Raw genomic sequence first — 21,923 nt, forward strand, 5'->3', positions numbered from 1 at the left:
AAATTTTATGAGAAGACAGAGTTTAAAAAAAGTAGGAAGCAAAGAGACGGATGAAAGGGCCTGAGGGGTACCTGAGAGACCAGAGGGTTAGGAAAGAATGATGAGAGACTAAGGGAATAAGGGGGTGAGCAAAAAGATCAGTAGAGTTCATACAGATAGTTTTTAAGTCAACAGTAAAATTGGAGATCTCTGATCAACTCTGTGAGTTCATGATGATGAGAACTGCACCAGAGAGACTGTGTGCCAGTTTTGTAAGCGTTTGTTTGGATTATAGTTATACTTATTACGTCTCAAGTTCTTAATGTCACTGGAGATTTTACAAGTTGTCCTTGGGAAGTTCTGGCGTGGGTTGCAAATGGCCTTGTATGCTGTGTGCCAATTTACATTTATTCTGGCTTCTAGAGGAAGACAGTGAAGGTAGCTTAGCGGTGTCTCGCTGGCCTGGTGGTGCTGGCAATGCAAAACTGCCAGGACCCATCCCCTCCCCGATGAGGAGCTTGACGGAAAAGGTAAATTCATTGTCCGCCTTGGGGGGGGGGGGGGGGTTAAACAGAGGAAGCGAGAGGGGATTTGTCTGTGTGTGCATGTGCAAGTATGAGGAGGGGGTGTAGTATGGGTGGGAATATGCGGAGGAGGTGGTGAATGCATGCGTGAATGCGATTGAATGTGAATGTTTGTGTGCTTGTATGTTCGTGTGAATGGGGGATGTCCGTGCGTGTTTGTGAGCGAGTGGGGGGGTGTCTGCATGTATGCAGAGTGAGTAGGGGTGTTTGCAAGTATGCGAGCGAGTGGGCGGGCGTGGCTGCATGTATGCAAGCAAGTGGGCGGGCGTGGCTGCATGTATGCAAGCAAGTGGGCGGGCGTGGCTGCATGTATGCAACCAAGTGGGCGGGCGTGGCTGCATGTATGCAACCAAGTGGGCGGGCGTGGCTGCATGTATGCAACCAAGTGGGCGGGCGTGGCTGCATGTATGCAACCAAGTGGGCGGGCGTGGCTGCATGTATGCAACCAAGTGGGCGGGCGTGGCTGCATGTATGCAACCAAGTGGGCGGGCGTGGCTGCATGTATGCAACCAAGTGGGCGGGCGTGGCTGCATGTATGCAACCAAGTGGGCGGGCGTGGCTGCATGTATGCAACCAAGTGGGCGGGCGTGGCTGCATGTATGCAACCAAGTGGGCGGGCGTGGCTGCATGTATGCAACCAAGTGGGCGGGTGTGTCTTGTGTGTAACTGAGTGGGGGCGTGTGTCTGCATGTATGCAAGCAAGTGGGGGGGAGTGGCTGCATGTATGCAAGCAAGTGGGCGGGTGTGGCTGCATGTATGCAAGCAAGTGGGCGGGTGTGGCTGCATGTATGCAAGCAAGTGGGCGGGTGTGGCTGCATGTATGCAAGCAAGTGGGCGGGTGTGGCTGCATGTATGCAAGCAAGTGGGCGGGTGTGGCTGCATGTATGCAAGCAAGCGGGCGGGTGTGGCTGCATGTATGCAAGCAAGCGGGCGGGTGTGGCTGCATGTATGCAAGCAAGCGGGCGGATGTGGCTGCATGTATGCAAGCAAGCGGGCGGATGTGGCTGCATGTATGCAAGCAAGCGGGCGGATGTGGCTGCATGTATGCAAGCAAGCGGGCGGATGTGGCTGCATGTATGCAAGCAAGTGGGCGGGTGTGTCTTGTATGTAACTGAGTGGGGGCGTGTGTCTGCATGTATGCGAGCAAGTGGGGGGAGTGGCTGCATGTATGCGAGCAAGTGGGGGGAGTGGCTGCATGTATGCGAGCAAGTGGGGGGAGTGGCAGTGGGCGGGTGGGGCTGCATGTATGCAAGCAAGTGGGCGGGTGTGTCTTGTGTGTAACTGAGTGGGGGCGTGTGTCTGCATGTATGCAAGCAAGTGGGGGGGAGTGGCTGCATGTATGCAAGCAAGTGGGCGGGTGTGGCTGCATGTATGCAAGCAAGTGGGCGGGTGTGGCTGCATGTATGCAAGCAAGTGGGCGGGTGTGGCTGCATGTATGCAAGCAAGTGGGCGGGTGTGGCTGCATGTATGCAAGCAAGTGGGCGGGTGTGGCTGCATGTATGCAAGCAAGCGGGCGGGTGTGGCTGCATGTATGCAAGCAAGCGGGCGGGTGTGGCTGCATGTATGCAAGCAAGCGGGCGGGTGTGGCTGCATGTATGCAAGCAAGCGGGCGGGTGTGGCTGCATGTATGCAAGCAAGCGGGCGGATGTGGCTGCATGTATGCAAGCAAGCGGGCGGATGTGGCTGCATGTATGCAAGCAAGCGGGCGGATGTGGCTGCATGTATGCAAGCAAGTGGGCGGGTGTGTCTTGTATGTAACTGAGTGGGGGCGTGTGTCTGCATGTATGCGAGCAAGTGGGGGGAGTGGCTGCATGTATGCGAGCAAGTGGGGGGAGTGGCTGCATGTATGCGAGCAAGTGGGGGGAGTGGCAGTGGGCGGGTGGGGCTGCATGTATGCAAGCAAGTGGGCGGGTGGGGCTGCATGTATGCAAGCAAGTGGGCGGGTGGGGCTGCATGTATGCAAGCAAGTGGGCGGGTGGGGCTGCATGTATGCAAGCAAGTGGGCGGGTGGGGCTGCATGTATGCAAAGGCGGGTGTGGCTGCATGTATGCAAAGGCGGGTGTGGCTGCATGTATGCAAGCAAGTGGGCATGTGTGTCTTGTATGCAACTGAGTAGGGGCGTGTGGCTGCATGTATGCGAGCAAGTGGGGTGTGGCTGCATGTATGCGAGCAAGTGGGGCGGGTGTGGCTGCATGTATGCGAGCAAGTGGGGCGGGTGTGGCTGCATGTATGCGAGCAAGTGGGGCGGGTGTGGCTGCATGTACGCGAGCAAGTGGGGCGGGTGTGGCTGCATGTACGCGAGCAAGTGGGGCGGGTGTGGCTGCATGTACGCGAGCAAGTGGGGCGGGTGTGGCTGCATGTACGCGAGCAAGTGGGGCGGGTGTGGCTGCATGTACGCGAGCAAGTGGGGCGGGTGTGGCTGCATGTACGCGAGCAAGTGGGGCGGGTGTGGCTGCATGTACGCGAGCAAGTGGGCGGGTGTGGCTGCATGTACGCGAGCAAGTGGGCGGGTGTGGCTGCATGTACGCGAGCAAGTGGGCGGGTGTGGCTGCATGTACGCGAGCAAGTGGGCGGGTGTGGCTGCATGTACGCGAGCAAGTGGGCGGGTGTGGCTGCATGTACGCGAGCAAGTGGGCGGGTGTGGCTGCATGTATGCGAGCAAGTGGGCGGGTGTGGCTGCATGTATGCGAGCAAGTGGGCGGGTGTGGCTGCATGTATGCGAGCAAGTGGGCGGGTGTGGCTGCATGTATGCGAGCAAGTGGGCGGGTGTGGCTGCATGTATGCAAGGGCGGGTGTGTCTGCATGTATGCGAGCAAGTGGGCATGTGTGTCTGCATGTATGCAAGTGAGTGGGGCGTGTGTCTGCATGTATGCAAGGGAGTGGGTGAGGGGTGTCTGAATGTATTCAAGTGAGTGGGGGCATTTATCTGCATGTAAGCAAGTGAGTGGGGGCATGTGTCTGCATGTATGCGGAGGTGTGTGTATGTGAATGCATGCGAGCTGAGATGGGGGTGTTTGCAAGTGTGTGGATGGGTGGGGGTGTCTGCAAGTGTGTGGACATGTGGGGGTCCATATGCTGGCGACAGGAATGGGGATTCCTCTCGTCGGGTGTATTACCACCAGACGTTTTGTGGTGGGGTGACTGCCATGGAAAGCCTGGTGGTCTGCAGGCTTGTAATCCGGCCGGCAGGTAGAGGCTTGCCACTGGGCTAGAGGAGCTCACTGCTGCCGTGTCGGTGTGAACGCACTGGCAGGCCAGGTGGCGTTGTGGATTCTGCCAAACCCCACAGCTCGTAATGTGGCAGTCTTCACCGCCGGCCCATCGGCAGTGAGCCCGCCACTGCGGCCCTAGCGGTCTTCAGACTGCCAGGGCCATAATGAGGGCCTGTGTGTTCATTTCCTCAGGTTCCAGAGATCACCCTGATCGCCGAAAATGAAATGCATTTTATAGGTATCGAGGATGAACTTGGCGCAACACACTGTAGAATTGTCACAATTTAGCCATGGTAAGAAAATAGCTTAAACAGAAGTGTGGGAGACCGTAGGAGGGAGCAGGAGTGGAAGTGTAAGGGTTTTTTGTGGAGTACAGTGTGGCTCCTGTTTCTGTACCAGTACAAGTGATGGTAGAGTTCATAGACAAATGGGTATCAATCCACAATGTCAATGATTTTCCTTCATTTACTCGGTAGCTGTGAAAACATACATGTTGAGAACCCATTTTAAATTTGGACTCGTGGGAGGCCTTATAATGATCACTTTGGCTTTCTCAGGATTTAACTTAGAGGTTCACTGAGATTCAATTGTGAAGTTTTTTGGTAGTACAGATGTCTTTTAGTGAAGAACCTTTTAAGTGCATTTGGGTTTTGTCTGCATACCAATGAATAGCAATCGCCACCTCCTCCACCACGATTTAAAAACAGAATAATTTTACCCATTTTCGACATTAATTTGCTGCACTGCGTTTTTTCTCTTCAATCAAAATAATAGAAACAAAGACCAGCTTGCGACTGATTATTGATTAAACAAGAACAGCAAATATGCCCCCTCTGCGGTTGGAGTTTCTAAAGGTTCTTACAGAACAAAGTGTTTTTTCTATATTATCATCAATTTATAGCGCAAATACATTTCCTGCTTGTAGTCATTATGAATAATGTATATTACATTAACCTTGATGGTTGCTGTAGCTATGTGCCAGAAAAAAACGATTGCAGTAATAATGGAAATGGCATACGTTGATTTCAACTACTTCAGCTTCTAACTTCTATTTTGGTCCTACTTCATTTTCGCTGTGGGCTACTGCAGATGGAATCATAAGATTGACTGAGCTGAATGTAAGTCTTTACTGGCTTCTATATATTTCTAAAACGGATTGTTTCAAGTGACTAAAACACAATCTACTAAGGAGTGGCCTAAAAGTGTTTTTTAAATCTATTATGCTTGGTCTTGTCTCAACCAAGCAAGGTGGCACTTTTGTTTCATCCATGCAATTTTATTTAAGCTTTTGCCCTGTAATGGAAGAAAAACTCTTACAGTGCAGGAAGCAGTACATAACATTAGGGAAATAGCGTACTTAATGCTTTTTAAAGTTTTTTTCATGATCTTCAGTTACCGAACCGACATTTTTTTTGCAAACATGGTAGGTACCCATTTACATCTCCTCCAAATTCTTTGCACAGATTATCAAGCTGTCCTAAACATTCACATGTGGATAAAATGCCATGACAAACACAATAGGTTCTGTACCAGATTTCCCAAGTCCTCAGCCTTCGCTGTTCCACATGCGAAATCAGCGGCAGTAAAATAGAAGCTATCAAAAAGTGACGCAGTACGAACAACCGACTGATTTATCTGTTCAAGCGATAAAACTTTGCACCAAACAGACTACAATTTCCATATATCTTATTTACAGATAATTTGTAGGCACTGCTAACTCTCAAAATGTGTGTACTTGGGATGCAATAAATCTGGTTACAGCTGCCCTTTCGAACCCATTAATAACAATGTTTGTTAGTAGTATCTTTTAGAAAGAAAATTCAAAATTACTTAAAACTATCTAGAAAGGGGATTTTGACTAGATGCAAACAATGAAAAACCCACATGTGAATTCCACTAGAGGTCATTCTGAAGATGTTTCAATTTCTGACCCACCCTGATCAAGGAAAAGCCACTTTCATGATTGCTACTGATATATGAGGAAATTCAGGATACCAGTCTGCACCGTTATGTAGAAATGGCGGCAGCACTTAGTAAAACAGGTGCACAGATGATGAACGTGAATGTGGGATTCAAGTCTTTACTTGAACCCCCTAAAGCACAAGTATCTGTGTCCTCTGGGTTGAATGTCATCTTCACACCATGAAAGAGCAAAATACAGAGTGTGAGGAGGTGTAGTTTGAGTGTAATGTAGGGATTAGGGTGTTCTTACGTTTTGTTATGGTTTACCCATCTGGGCAAACTACTTTCCTTTGAGCCTGTTCACAACATACATTTGTAAGTCAATCTCAATAGCCGAAATAATGGAAGAGAAGAGGCAACAGCATAGGAGAGATGACATAGTGGGTTGTACGGTGGCAAAATCCGAGAATATGCAGAGTAGAAGATTCAGGCTAGGACTAGATGAGTAGTTTATTTAGAATAGAATACGTAAAACACAAAAAAACTTCATTTAAATTATTTTAAGTCAGATACCATTCACAAGGGGGGATTTGTACGCAACACTAATTCTATATCTCATGTTGGAATGAACAGGTATTACAACATTGTTCCTTCTCTTGTGAAAAGTAAAGATTTTTCAAAATAATTTCTTCCCCATTACCTGCAGACCAATTACACTTTGTCCAGCTTTGAGTTTTTCGTCATCAAATTGCCTTTTCTGTTTTTCTGAGTATTTAACACCAATGTCAACGGTCGTGTGGAATCCTTTAGTTTTTGCCTGGAAATAAAAGGAGTCATAAAATTACATTACATAGTGAATTAAACCAGAAATCAAGAACGAATAAAGGCCATGTATCCAACTGATTGTCCCAACAGCATTACAGCAAAAACATATACAATTAGCTTTCCTTTTTTTTTTAAAGACCTTTTTTCAAGTTGGAGGTGTAATGTAAAAAAAAAATATAAAAAAAAAAGAAATCTATATATATATATATATATATATATATATATATATATATATATATATATATATATATAATAAAATACAATAAATGAAATACTCTTCAATAAATAATAAAATACATTCCACACTCAAGATAGATCACATTTTCAATCAGAGCTACTTGTAGTTTAGATCTTAGATCTGAAGCCCAACTTCTGTTATTGTCTTATTCGTACGGTTGAATACAGTGGTTGGTCTTTTTCCTACCTTGCTTCCCAGCACTAGAAGAAACGTATTTTACATTTGGTTTTGTTCTAATATCAAATGTTTCAAAAAACTCCTTCAAACAAGGCCATTCTGAATTTCCTTTCACCTAATATTTCACAGAGTGCCGAGATATTCCTTTGGGTATGATTCGCTGTGCTTAATTAAAATCCCTCTAACATAGCATAACAGATGTTAAACTACATTCAAGTAAATTTAATTGCAACTGGTAGGGAAATGATAGTGCCTGTCTAAAATACCAACTGGGGCACATAAGCAATACCAACTTGTTGGAAGAAACATACCACATATAAGCACCTTATGACCAACTAAGGACCCAGGGAGCGGAAGCTGGGAAAGATCATAAAGGGGACGAGACCGTAGGAGTGTAAGCAAGGCTAATTTTAACAAATTCTTAAAACACTGTTAAGTCTACACTAGCCTGACTGCTTTCTCACAGTCAATGCCATTAAGCCTACACCCTTGGTATTTCCCTCCCCCCCTACCCTCAAGGGTTCCAAAGATGTAGTTTCTCATAGGTGCAGGAGAAGGTCCCTCAACATACACAACAGTGTTGAACTAGGGGTGTAATCTTGTTTATTTTAATATTTTAAATACAAATATCTGTTAACTCCTGATCTCCTTCTCCAAAAAAAAAAAACAGCCACATTAATATAGTTTGATCTGTACGTGGCAGCTGGAAGGAAGAATCATGGTAGTGGAGCAAAATGGTAGATATGTATTTACTGAAAATATTAAAAGGTGCGATCTTGATTGTCAGTTACCTCTCACTTCTGTCATATACAGAGGCAACAAACAATCTAAAAAAAAACCACACACTTTAAGTTGGGGGGGAATTACTTAAATCACCTACACATCACCACTCTACTCAGCAAAACATGTAGAAATCACTATAATCCATAAGGATCCAAGCCATTGCCTTTTATGGGCAGCAAAACAATTTAATGAAACTCGGAAAGTCAGTTGTAATCAATTTCCCACCTTTCCAGGCCCTCACTATTTTCAGCATTTACCAAAGCAGTGGCTCTAGGGGATGTCCGGTAGAGCTCATGAGTGGACAAAACATATTCGAGTTCCTGAAGCCTTGTATGTGCCCCGGCATCACGAAACAAAGTAGATCTTTGTAAGTGTGCACTGGAGCTGGCACCATCATGTCTAATGAACGTTACTGCATTTCATAAAAATAAACAGTAGACCTTCAAGCTTGTTGTTTGGTAAGATCATTGCATTAGCTACTGCAATACAGCAAAAATGAGAAAAGGATGTCCAACCAATATTTCTACAGATGTTGGGCCTAATTATGCTTCAGAATTTGCTAAAAAAGCAGCACTACGCAAGACATTTGAGAGCCTATGTATTCCCACCTACTAAGACTGCTATAAAAAGAACAATGGAAGAATTTAAAAATGGATGAGTGGAAGTAATGCCCCCGCTGATGAGAAAACCAAGAAAGGAAATCCAGGATGAACCAATTATGATGAAAAAACAGAGTAATATTCAACTAAAAAAAATAAAAAATAAAAAACTCACGGCATGCGACAGTAATAGCTAACAGCCCAGATGTGAAAGCAAGCCGTTTCAGGACAGCATTTACCGTTCATAAAAGTCTTCAAGAGAGGATCAAAGTTGAATTCCAAATCTAAGATTTATGAATGAGAATTTTGCCAATTTATACATTCATAACACATCTGACAATTCTCCTGTGGTCTGAAGAGATACCTAAACCTTAATTCCGAGCAATTAGGCAAAAATAAGTTGAAGTTTAAGAATTGTTCCTTCTTGCACACAAATAATATTGTGCAGAATCTACAGATGCCACTAACCTCTCCCCTCAATAGAGCTGTTCAATACAACTCAGCTCTTATAAATTACTCTGCCAACATTTCCACCTTGGCAAAGGTTCCACTGAGGATGAAAACTGGTTCTTTGATAGGAAGGATACAAGCTTACCCCTCTTTTTAAGAGGGGAGAGAGGTCTATCAACTGGCAGCTGAGTGATCCTGGCTGATCGACAATGACTACCATTTTCTCCTTCAGATGTGCTACATCTGTCCCACACAGAACGGAAAGCTTAAGCCAGGGTCAGCTCCTCACTAAAATCCCCCTAGAAAAGCCCCAGAGACAAAACATAAAATGGTAAGGAAGTTAATTCATTATTGAAAATGTCACTTACCCAGTGTACATCTGTTCGTGGCATCAGTCGCTGAGATTCACATGGTATGCATGAGCTCGCCATCTGGTGTTGGGTCGGAGTGTTACAAGTTGTTTTTCTTCGAAGAAGTGTTTTCGAGTCACGGGACCGAGTGACTCCACCTTCTGTGCTCATTGCGCATGGGCGTCGACTCCATCTTCGATTGTTTTCCCCGCAGAGGGTGAGGTAGGAGTTGTACTATAGTAATAGTGCCCGCGCAATGAAAAATGTAAGTATGTACCTATTAAAGGATTAAGTAATATATATACAAATGTACAAAATTGAAGGTAACTTCTGAACTGCTACAGGCTTCCGGGGAGGTGGGTGGGTCCATGTGAATCTCAGCGACTGATGCCACGAACAGATGTACACTGGGTAAGTGACATTTTCAGTTCGATGGCATCTGTCGCTGTAGATACACATGGTATGCATAGACTAGTAAGCAGTTAGTTCCCCATAAGCGGTGGTTTAGCCTGTAGGAGTAGAAGTTGTCTGAAATAGAGTTCTTAATACAGCTTGACCTACTGTAGCTTGTTGTGCGGATAGCACATCTATACAGTAGTGTTTGGTGAATGTGTGAGGCGTAGACCAAGTGGCTGCCTTACATATTTCTTGCATTGGGATGTTTCCTAAAAAGGCCATTGAAGCACCTTTTTTCCTTGTTGAATGTGCCCTGGGAGTAATGGGCAGTTGTCTTTTTGCTTTAAGGTAGCAGATTTGGATGCATTTAACTATCCATCTGGCTATACCTTGTTTTGATATTGGGTTACCTGCATGAGGTTTTTGGAATGCAATAAATAGCTGTTTAGTTTTTCTGATGTTCTTCGTTCTGTCAATGTAGTACATTAATGCTCTTTTGACATCTAATGTATGTAGTGCTCTCTCAGCCACAGAATCTGGCTGTGGGAAGAATACTGGTAATTCTACCGTTTGATTTAGATGGAATGGAGAAATAACTTTTGGTAAAAATTTTGGATTAGGTCGTAGGACGACCTTATTTTTATGTATTTGTATAAAAGGCTCTTGTGTTGTGAACGCTTGAATTTCACTTACTCTTCTTAGAGATGTAATGGCGATGAGAAAGGCAACTTTCCAGGTGAGGAATTGTATTCCGCAAGAGTGCATGGGTTCGAAGGGTGGGCCCATGAGTCTTGTTAGAACCACGTTTAGGTTCCATGAAGGAACAGGTGGTGTTCTTGGTGGTATAATTCTTTTAAGCCCTTCTATGAATGCTTTGATAACTGGTATCCTATACAAGGAAGTTGAATATGTAGTTTGCAGGTATGCAGATATTGCTGCAAGGTGTATTTTAATAGAAGAGAAGGCTAGCTTTGCTTTTTGTAAATGGAGCAAGTAATCTACTATATGTTTTGGAGTTGCCTCTAGTGGTTGTATCTGATTATGATGGCAGTAACAAACAAATCTTTTCCACTTACTTGCGTAGCAGTGTCTAGTGGATGGCCTTCTGGCCTGCTTTATGACTTCCATACACTCTTGGCTAAGTTGTAAGTGTCCGAATTCTAGGATTTCAGGAGCCAGATTGCTAGATTCAGCGATGCTGGGTCCGGGTGTCTGATCTGTTGGTTGTGTTGCGTTAACAGATCTGGTTTGTTGGGCAGTTTGATGTGTGGTACTACAGACAGATCTAGCAGTGTTGTGTACCAGGGTTGTCTTGCCCACGTTGGTGCTATTAAAATGAGTTTGAGTTTGTTTTGACTCAATTTGTTTACTAGGTAAGGAAGGAGAGGGAGAGGAGGAAAAGCGTAAGCAAATATTCCTGACCAGTTCATCCATAGGGCATTGCCTTGGGATTGCTTGTGTGGGTATCTGGACGCGAAGTTTTGGCATTTTGCGTTCTCTTTTGTTGCAAATAAGTCTATTTGTGGTGTTCCCCAGAGTGTGAAGTAGGTGTTCAGAATTTGTGGGTGGATTTCCCATTCGTGGACTTGCTGGTGATCTCGAGAGAGATTGTCTGCCAGCTGATTCTGGATCCCCGGAATAAACTGTGCTATTAGACCAATTTGATGGTGGATTGCCCACTTCCATATTTTTTGAGCTAACAAGCTTAACTGCGTTGAATGTGTTCCTCCTTGTTTGTTTAGATAATACATCGTTGTCATGTTGTCTGTTTTGACAAGGATGTATTTGTGGGTTATGATTGGTTGGAAAGCTTTTAGTGCTTGAAAAACTGCTAATAATTCTAGATGATTTATATGCAGTTTTGTTTGATGTATGTTCCATTGTCCTCTTATGTTGTGTTGATTGAGATGTGCTCCCCACCCTGTCATGGAAGCATCTGTTGTTATTACGTACTGTGGCACTGGGTCTTGGAAAGGCCGCCCTATGTTTAAATTTATACTGTTCCACCATAGAAGCGATAGGTAAGTTTGGCGGTCTAGCAACACCAGATCTAGAAGGTGACCCTGTGCTTGAGACCACTGTGAGGCTAGGCACTGTTGTAAGGGCCTCATGTGCAGTCTTGCGTTTGGGACAATGGCTATGCATGAGGACATCATGCCTAGGAGCTGTAGTATTGTTCTTGCTTGTATTGTTTGGTTTGGAGACATGTGTTGAATGACCCTGTTGAAATTGTGGATCCTTTGTGGAGTTGGCGTTGCTACTCCTTTTGTCGTGTCTATTATGGCTCCTAGATATTGCTGTACTTTGCTTGGCAGAATGTTTGATTTTGCAAAGTTGACGGTGAACCCTAAATTGTAGAGGGTTTGTATGACTTGATTTGTGTGGTTTGAGCATTGTGTGAGCGAACTGGTTTTGATTAGCCAGTCGTCTAGATACGGGAACACATGTATTTGCTGCCTTCTGATGTGTGCAGCGACTACTGCTAGGCACTTTGTGAATACTCTTGGAGCGGTTGTTAAACCAAAAGGCAATACTTTGAATTGGTAATGTATTCCTTTGAATACAAACCTTAGATATTTCCTGTGTGATTGATGGATTGGTATATGGAAATATGCGTCCTTGAGGTCTAGGGTTGTCATGTAGTCGTGTTTTCTGAGCAATGGTAACACTTCTTGTAGTGTGACCATGTGAAAGTGGTCTGATTTGATGAATGTGTTTACTACCCTGAGGTCTAGAATTGGTCTCAGTGTTTCGTCCTTTTTTGGTATCAAGAAGTACAGTGAATAAACTCCTGTGTTTATTTGTGTGCTTGGTACTAATTCTATTGCATTTTTTTGCAGTAGTGCTTGAACTTCTATCTCTAGAAGTTGTGAATGGTATTTTGATAAATTTTGTGATTTTGGTGGTATGTCTGGAGGGAATTGCATGAATTCTATGCAATAACCATGTTGGATAATTGCTAGGACCCATGTATCTGTAGTTATTTTGTCCCATGCTTCGTAATATTGATGTATCCTCCCCCCCACTGGTGTTGTGTGGGAGGGGTGAGTGACGTGTGAGTCACTGCTTGTTGGTAGTGGTTTTGGGGCTTTGAAATCTTCCTCTATTCCTAGGAAATTGCCCCCCTCTATACTGGCCCCGAAAACCTCCTCTGTACTGTCCCTGGTAGGTGGGCGGTGCGGACTGTGAGGTGCTAGCTTGTGTGGCCTGACCCCGAAACCCTCCTCTAAAAGGTGTTTTGCGGAAGGTGTTATAAGATCCTCTGCTCTGCGGGGAGTAGAGTGCGCCCATGGCCTTGGCAGTGTCAGTGTCCTTCTTGAGCTTTTCTATAGCTGTGTCGACCTCCGGACCGAACAGAAGTTTCTCGTTTACTGGCATGTTAAGCACTGCCTGCTGAATTTCTGGCTTGAATCCAGACGTTCTGAGCCATGCGTGCCTACGGATGGTAACCGACGTATTAATGGTTCTTGCGGCCGTGTCTGCTGCATCCATGGAGGAGCGTATTTGATTGTTGGAAATGTTTTGACCCTCCTCAACAACCTGTTTTGCTCTTTTTTGCAGATCTTTTGGGAGATGTTCAATGAGATGCTGCATCTCATCCCAGTGGGCTCTGTCGTATCGCGCTAGCAGCGCTTGTGAATTTGCGATGCGCCACTGGTTTGCTGCTTGGACAGCAACCCTCTTCCCGGCTGCATCGAACTTCCTACTTTCTTTATCTGGGGGAGGTGCATCCCCAGAAGTGTGTGAGTTTGCCCGTTTTCTGGCAGCCCCTACCACCACAGAGTCTGGTGGCAGCTGAGAGGTGATGAAGACAGGGTCCGTAGGAGGCGCCTTATACTTTTTGTCCACCCTAGGCGTCACTGCCCTACTTTTAACTGGCTCCTTGAAAATGTCCTTTGCATGGCGTAGCATGCCTGGGAGCATCGGCAGGCTTTGGTAGGAGCTGTGGGTTGAGGAGAGGGTGTTAAATAAAAAATCATCCTCTACTTGTTCCGAGTGTAGTTCCACATTATGGAATAGAGCTGCTCTAGCCACCACTTGTGAGTAGGCTGTGCTGTCTTCCGGTGGTGATGGCCTAGTTGGGTATGTGTCTGGGCTGTTATCAGACACTGGTGCGTCGTACAAGTCCCACGCATCCTGATCTTGGTCGTCGTGGCTCATGGCGGTGTGAGCTGGCGAATGTGACGGGGTGTAAGTTGGCGAAGCCGGAGTTACAGGTGGAGGCGAGGGAGGAGGTGTTACCTTTTGTGTTGTTTGTTGCTGAGGAGTAAACTGAAGCGTTCTCTTTCGTTTGACAGGTGGAAGGGTACTGATCTTCCCAGTCCCCTGCTGAATAAAGATACGCTTTTGCGTGTGATCCACGTCAGTGGATTGCAGTTCTTGTTCAAATCTATGTTTCTTCATTTGAGAAGACATAGAATGCTCTTCGGTATAGGAGCCAGAAACAGGGTCTGATGTCGCTTTTTTCGGCTCCGAAAGCCCTGTCGATTGTTTTTTCGGCTCCGAGGTAACCTTCCTCTTTTTCTGTGCCGAAAATTCTTGGCCTCTATGGTCTTCGGCGCCACTGTCTCGGCGTCGATCGGTGTCGACACCGAACTCTTGGTGTCGATGCTTCTGTTTAGCACTCTCTCGGTCCCGAGGAGGCTGCGTGCCGGTGTCTCGACCGAAGTCGGACGATCTCGACACTGAATGGGCCTTTTTCGGTGCCGATTGTTGGTCACCGAGAATTTGGGTGGAGCCATGGCCGGTTGGCAGTGGCGTCCCCTGGGCCTTCTTTCCTTTTTTAGGGTTTGATCTCGACGTCTTACTCACAGTTCTTGTAGAGTGTAGCTCGTCGGAGTCTGAATCCTGGATGGAAAAGGATTCCTCCTGTTCTTCTTCTGTCTCGAACTGTCGACGCTCTTTTGGCGTGGACGCCATCTGCAGTCTTCTCGCTCGACGGTCGCGCAGAGTTTTTCGGGACCGGAACGCCCGACAGGCCTCGCAGGATTCTTCACTGTGCTCGGGTGACAGGCACCGATTACAGACCGAGTGCAGGTCCGTATAAGGATATTTGTTGTGGCATTCGGGGCAGAATCGAAACGGGGTCCGATCCATCGGCGTTGTCCTCCACGCGGTCGGGCCGACTAGGCCCCGACGGGGTGCCGAAATCTACCCCGAAGGGCACCGAAGCGCTTCGATGTTCAACGCGTCGTCGTATGTGTCTATCTGTAACCGGATCGCAACGATACCGTCGAAAATCTTCCGTCTTCAGCTATCTTTCCGTTCCGAAACTCGGAGCGACATGAACACGTCCGAACCCGATGGCGGAAAGAAAACAATCGAAGATGGAGTCGACGCCCATGCGCAATGAGCACAGAAGGTGGAGTCACTCGGTCCCGTGACTCGAAAACACTTCTTCGAAGAAAAACAACTTGTAACACTCCGACCCAACACCAGATGGCGAGCTCATGCATACCATGTGTATCTACAGCGACAGATGCCATCGAACCTTATTTTTCATCCAACTGTCCCGAGTAGAGTGTTAAGACGGGGTGGGCCTGCTAAGTGGCAGCATTGGTGGGCTGCCTGTGCAGTAGTTTATAGTACACTGTTCACTTTAGCCGGCCGTCTTGCCGACAGCCAGCCTGACATGGCCCCTATAAACCTCTCAACCAAGTTGCCTTAGACAGGAGGGTTGAGAGCATGCACAGGCCTCCACTTTCCTTGGGAGCACCGAGAGAGGCCGCTCCCTCCAATCCTGGTGCTTCGCTCATGCTGCTTAGCATGAGTGAGCAGCATCAGGATAGGTTTAGGGAGTTAGCTGGGGCCCTGGATGTGGTTTGACAAGAGGACTGGAGTGAGGAGGACAGGCCTGCAGCAAGCAAGGTAAGTACATTTTTATTTATGAATTTATTTTCTTTCCTTTTATTTATTTAGGTTTATGCCCCCAGCCATTTGCCCACCCCTCCAATCCGCGTACATGCCAGCCGCCACTGGCTTCAACTTGCCAAGACTTGTTGAATTAAAGAAAAACCCAACTTTTCTTTTTACCTTGTTCCAAAAGAAGTTAAATGTAGCAAGTGCACTTTTATTGCACAGTTCCAGAAGTCAATATGATTTCTCAAGAAGAGCGCTTAAAGTCCTTTCACTCTTTTTTTCTAGGATTCCAATCCTCAATCATTTAGACAAGCATCTAATGATTCTGGTAGATGTATTTGTGCAAGTGTGATAAAACAGGTGGTGTAAATGCATTAGTTAAGGAAATATATTGCACATGTGGATGCTGCTATAAAGGCTTTGCATGGTTTACATTGTAGCCCACTAAATACTTCATGTGATATAAACAAACTTACCTTGAGCAAAATTATGATTTGAGAAAAAAGCAGGTAAATTAGAATATTAAACGCATAGTCACACGGACTGCTTTACTTATCTAGGCTAGAAATGTCAGTCCGAAAGTAGTGTCAGCCATCTGCTGCTTTAAAGTACATATTAAGGATTACATTATCACCGAGGTAGACTACTTTCGAAACCACTTTAGATAGGAGAATGAAAATGTCACTTACCCAGAGTACATCTGTTCGTGACATTAGTCGCTGCAGATTCACATGTTTCGCACAGTCCGCTGCCTGGTGTTGGGCTCGGAGTATTACAAGTTGTTTTTCTTCGAAGAAGTCTTTTTTGGTCACGGGACCGAAGGACTCCTCCCTCTTTGGCTCCATTGCGCATGGGCGTCGACTCCATCTTAGATTGTTTTCCCCGCAGAGGGTGAGGATGGAGTTGTTTGCTATAAATAGTGCCCATGCAATGGAGTGAATACGTATGTACATAAAAAGTTTATAATAATTATTTACAAATGTACAAGTGTTTAAGATTTAAGATCTACTTCTAAACGGCTACAGGCTTCCTGGGGAGGCGGGAGGTCACATGTGAATCTGCAGCAACTAATGCCACGAACAGATGTACACTGGGTAAGTGACATTTTCAGTTCGATGGCATATGTTGCTGCAGATACACATGTTTCGCATAGACTATAAAGCAGTTACCTCCCCTAAAAGCGGTGGTTTAGCCTGTAGGAGTTGAAGTAGTTTGGAATAATGTTCTTAGTACAGCTTGGCCCACTGTAGCTCGTTGTGCATTTAGTACGTCTACACAGTAGTGTTTAGTAAATGTATGAGGCGTAGACCAGGTTGCAGCCTTACATATTTCGCTCATAGGAATGTTTCCTAGAAAGGCCATTGTAGCACCTTTCTTTCTGGTTGAGTGTGCCTTTGGTGTAATAGGCAATTCTCTTTTGGCTTTAAGATAGCATGTTTGAATACATCTGACTATCCATCTAGCAATGCCTTGTTTAGAGATTGGATTTCCTATGTGTGGTTTTTGAAACGCTATGAACAGTTGTTTTGTTTTCCTGATTAGCTTTGTTCTGTCAATGTAGTACATTAGTGCTGTTTTGATGTCTAATGTATGTAGTGCCCTTTCAGCCACGGAATCTGGTTGTGGGAAGAACACTGGCAATTCTACTGTTTGATTTAAATGGAATGGTGAGATTACTTTTGGTAGAAATTTTGGATTTGTTCTTAGAACTATTTTATTTTTGTGTATTTGAATAAATGGTTCTTGTATGGTAAATGCCTGTATTTCACTTACTCTTCTGAGGGATGTGATTGCAATGAGAAATGCGACTTTCCAGGTTAGATATTGCATTTCACAGGAATGCATGGGTTCGAAAGGTGGACCCATGAGTCTTGTTAAGACGATGTTAAGGTTCCATGAAGGAACTGGTGGTGTTCTTGGTGGTATAATTCTTTTTAGCCCTTCCATGAATGCTTTAATAACTGGTATTCTAAATAGAGACGATGAATGAGTAGTTTGTAGGTAAGCAGATATTGCTGCGAGGTGTATTTTTATAGATGAAAAAGCAAGATTCGCTTTTTGCAAATGTAGTAAGTATCCCACTATGTCCTTTGTAGAGGCATGCAATGGTTGGATTTGATTGGTATGGCAGTAGCAAACAAACCTTTTCCACTTAGATGCATAGCAGTGTCTAGTGGAAGCTTTTCTAGCTTGTTTTATGACCTCCATGCATTCTTGTGTGAGGTCTAAGTGTCCGAATTCTAGGATTTCAGGAGCCAAATTGCCAGATTCAATGATGCTGGGTTTGGATGCCTGATCTGTTGTTTGTGTTGTGTTAACAGATCTGGTCTGTTGGGTAGTTTGACATGCGGTACTAGTGAAAGGTCTAGTAGAGTTGTATACCAAGGTTGTCTTGCCCATGTGGGTGCTATCAGTATGAGTTTGAGTTGGTTTGGACTCAACTTGTTTACTAGATATGGAAGGAGAGGGAGAGGGGGAAAAGCGTATGCAAATATCCCTGACCAACTCATCCATAGAGCATTGCCTTGTGATTCGCGGTGTGGGTACCTGGATGCGAAGTTTTGGCATTTTGCGTTTTCTTTTGTTGCGAACAAATCTATCTGGGGTGTTCCCCAAATGTGAAAGTACTTGTTCAGAACTTGGGGGTGAATTTCCCATTCGTGGACTTGTTGGTGGTCTCGCGAAAGGTTGTCTGCTAGTTGGTTTTGGATCCCCGGAATAAATTGTGCTATTAGGCGAATGTTGTTGTGAATCGCCCACTGCCATATTTTTTGTGTTAGGAGGCACAATTGTGTTGAGTGTGTTCCTCCTTGTTTGTTTAAATAATACATTGTTGTCATGTTGTCTGTTTTGACAAGAATGTATTTGTGTGTTATTATGGGTTGAAAGGCTTTTAACGCTAGAAATACTGCTAACAGTTCTAGGTAATTGATATGAAATTTTGTTTGGTGTACATCCCATTGTCCTTGAATGCTGTGGTGATTGAGGTGTGCTCCCCACCCTGTCATGGAAGCATCTGTTATAACGTATTGAGGCACTGGGTCCTGAAATGTCCGCCCTTTGTTTAAATTGTTGCTGTTCCACCATAGAAGCGAAAGGTATGTTTGGCGGTCTACCAACACCAGATTTTGAAGTTGACCCTGTGCCTGTTACCATTGTGATGCTAGGCACTGTTGTAAGGGTCGCATGTGTAGTCTTGCGTTTGGGACAATGGCTATGCATGATGACATCATGCCTAGAAGTTTTAGCACAAATTTTGCTTGTATCTTTTGGTTTGGAAACATAGCACTTATTACCTTGTGGAATGCTTGCACTCTTTGTAGACTTGGAGTGGCAATTCCCTTTGATGTGTTGATGGTTGCTCCTAGATATTGTTGTGTCTGACACGGTTCGAGGTGTGATTTTGTATAGTTGATGGAGAAACCCAGTTTGTGAAGGGTTTGTATGACATATGTGGTGTCGTTTGTGCACTTTTTTACTGTGTTGGTCTTGATTAGCCAATCGTCCGGGTAAGGAAACACATGTATCTGTTGTCTCCTGATATGTGCTGCTACTACTGCTAGACATTTTGTGAACACTCTTGGTGCAGTTGTTATTCCGAATGGCAACACTTTGAATTGGTAATGTATTCCTTTGAATACGAACCTTAGGTACTTTCTGTGAGAAGGGTGTATCGGTATATGAAAGTACGCATCTTTTAGGTCTAATGTGGTCATGTAATCTTGCTGTTTGAGCAGTGGAATGATGTCTTGTAGTGTGACCATGTGAAAGTGGTCCGATATGATGTAGGTATTTAGTGTCCTGAGATCTAATATTGGTCTTAATGTTTTGTCTTTTTTTGGAATTAGAAAGTACAGGGAGTAAACTCCTGTGTTTTTTTGTTGTACTGGTACTAACTCTATTGCATCCTTTTGCAGTAGTGCTTGAACTTCTAGTCCTAAAAGTTCTAAATGTTGTGGTGACATTTTGCGTGTTTTTGGAGGGATGTTTGGTGGGAATTTGTGGAATTCTATGCAATAGCCATGTTGGATTATTGCTAATACCCAATTGTCTGTTGTAATCTGCTGCCAAGATTGGTAGAATTGGCTTAGTCTTCCCCCCACTGGTGTTGAGTGAAGGGGTTCTGTGACTTGAAAGTCACTGTTTATGTGGAGGTGTTTTTGGAGTCTGGAATCTTCCCCTACTCCTTGGGAATTGACCCCCTCTATATCCCCTGAAACCTCCCCTTTGGAATGAACCCTGATATGGTGTGGTTCTTGTTTGTTGGCTGGTGGTGTCTGTGGATTGGCCACGAAACCCCCCTCTAAATGGAGTTTTTCTAAAAGAGCCTCTGCTCTGCGGGGAGTAGAGTGCGCCTATGGCTTTGGCCGTGTCTGTGTCCTTTTTAAGTTTTTCAATGGCTGTGTCCACCTCCGGGCCAAAAAGTTGTTTCTCGTTGAAGGGCATATTAAGGACAGCCTGCTGGATTTCAGGTTTGAAGCCTGAAGTGCGGAGCCAAGCGTGTCTCCTTATGGTGACAGCAGTGTTGACTGTTCTCGCTGCAGTATCGGCTGCGTCCAGTGAAGAGCGGATTTGATTGTTTGAGATTGTTTGTCCCTCTTCAACTATTTGCTGCGCCCTTTTTTGGTATTCCTGGGGAAGATGGTCTACGAGAAGTTGCATCTCATCCGAGTGTGCGCGGTCATATCTGGCCAGCAGCGCTTGAGAATTTGCGATGCGCCACTGGTTGGCTGCCTGTGATGCTACTCTTTTTCCTGCCGCATCAAATTTTCTGCTTTCTTTGTCCGGAGGTGGGGCATCGCCAGATGTATGGGAATTTGCTCTCTTGCGATCTGCCCCAACTACTACGGAGTCAGCGGGTAACTGCGAAGTAATAAACACTGGGTCTGTGGGTGGGGGTTTGTATTTCTTATCCACCCTTGGGGTGATGGCTCTTGATTTTACGGGCTCTTCAAAAATTTGTTTTGCGTGCCGTAACATCCCTGGTAGCATTGGGAGACATTGATATTGGCTATGTGTAGCCGAGAGGGTGTTAAATAAAAAATCATCCTCTATAGGATCGGAATGCAGTTGGACATTGTGGAATTCTGCAGCCCTAGCCACCAGTTGCGAGTATGAGGTACTGTCCTCTGGCGGTGACGGCTTTGTGGGGTATGAATCGGGATCATTGTCCGGCACTGGGGTGTCATATAGGTCCCAAGCGTCTTGATCCTGATTATCTTGACTTATGGTAGTTTGCACTGGTGAGTGCATTTGTGGCGGTGTTTGTGCCGGCGATGCCTGTTGTGGTGGAGAGGGCGGAGGCGTGACTTTTTTAACCACTTTGGCTTGTGGTTGTGCGTCATCCTTGAGAAGTCCGATCCTTCTTTTCCTCATTATTGGGGGAAGGGTTGATATCTTCCCTGTGTCTTGCTGGATGTACAGTCTCTTTTGTGTGTAGTCTGATTCTACACTTTGGAGCTCTTGTCCAAATCTGTGCATCTGGCCACTTATTCCTTGTTCCTCTGTGTAGGATGAAGGTGTGGAACTTTTCGGCGCCGAGAGAGAATCTTTTTTCGGCTTCGGCACCAACACAATTTTTGTGGCTTTCGACAGTGTGTCTCGGTGCCGATGTTTTTGGGTGCCGGCATCTTGTTTTTGCCTCTCGGAGCCGCTATCTCGGCTCCGAGGTTGCTCCATGGCGGTCCCTCGACCGGAGTCGGGTGTCTTCGCTATGGGCGTGCCCTTTTTTGGCGCCTTCGACGGGTCGCCGGTTTTATGGGTCGAGCCATGGCCTGTTGGCAGTGGCGTCCCCTGGGCTTCTGTCTTCGATAGTTTTAATTTTCGACGTCTTACTCACTGTTTGTTGCTGTTGTTCGACGTCGGAGTCTCCGGATTCTGATTCCGGAACCGAGAATGTTTCCTCTTCGTCGTCGAAACGTTGTTTTGTTGGCGTGGACGCCATTTGTAGACGCCTGGCTCTTCGGTCCCGGAGTGTTTTTCTGGACCGGAAGGCTCGACAGGCCTCACAGGTATCCTCCTTGTGCTCGGGGGACAAGCACAAGTTACAGACCAAGTGCTGATCTGTATAAGGATACTTACTGTGACATTTTGGGTAGAAACGAAACGGGGTCCGTTCCATCGGCTTCGATGTCGCACGCGGTCGGGCCGACCAGGCCCCGATGGGGGAATCGAAGCTACCCCAAAGTCTTCCGATGATCGGTGTCGATGTACCTAACTATCCCGATACCGAACGGAACAATACCGACGCTTTCTTCCGAGATTCTGACTAACTTTCCGAACCGAAACACGGAGCGAAAAGGAATACGTCCGAACCCGACAGCGGAAAAAAACAATCTAAGATGGAGTCGACGCCCATGCGCAATGGAGCCGAAGAGGGAGGAGTCCTTCGGTCCCGTGACCAAAAAAGACTTCTTCGAAGAAAAACAACTTGTAATACTCCGAGCCCAACACCAGGCAGCGGACTGTGCGAAACATGTGTATCTGCAGCAACATATGCCATCGAACGAAAATGTTATCACTGCAAGAGCAGTTTTTTTCCGAGTCCAGCTGATTTTTTTTCCTTTCAA

The 21,923-nt window shown here is 45.7% G+C and overlaps 1 protein-coding gene across 1 annotated transcript in view; it reads right to left on the minus strand.

Annotated features, from left to right (window-relative positions):
- Nucleotides 1-21,923, minus strand: part of CNN3 (calponin 3) — a 164,284-nt gene that overhangs the window by 26,041 nt on the left and 116,320 nt on the right. The window contains exon 5 of the mRNA XM_069231481.1: nucleotides 6,378-6,494. Coding sequence (XP_069087582.1) covers nucleotides 6,378-6,494 — 117 coding nt within the window. The remainder of the gene's footprint in view (nucleotides 1-6,377; nucleotides 6,495-21,923) is intronic.

Source organism: Pleurodeles waltl, chromosome 4_2 (assembly GCF_031143425.1).
Source record: "Pleurodeles waltl isolate 20211129_DDA chromosome 4_2, aPleWal1.hap1.20221129, whole genome shotgun sequence".
Lineage (NCBI taxonomy): Eukaryota > Metazoa > Chordata > Amphibia > Caudata > Salamandridae > Pleurodeles > Pleurodeles waltl.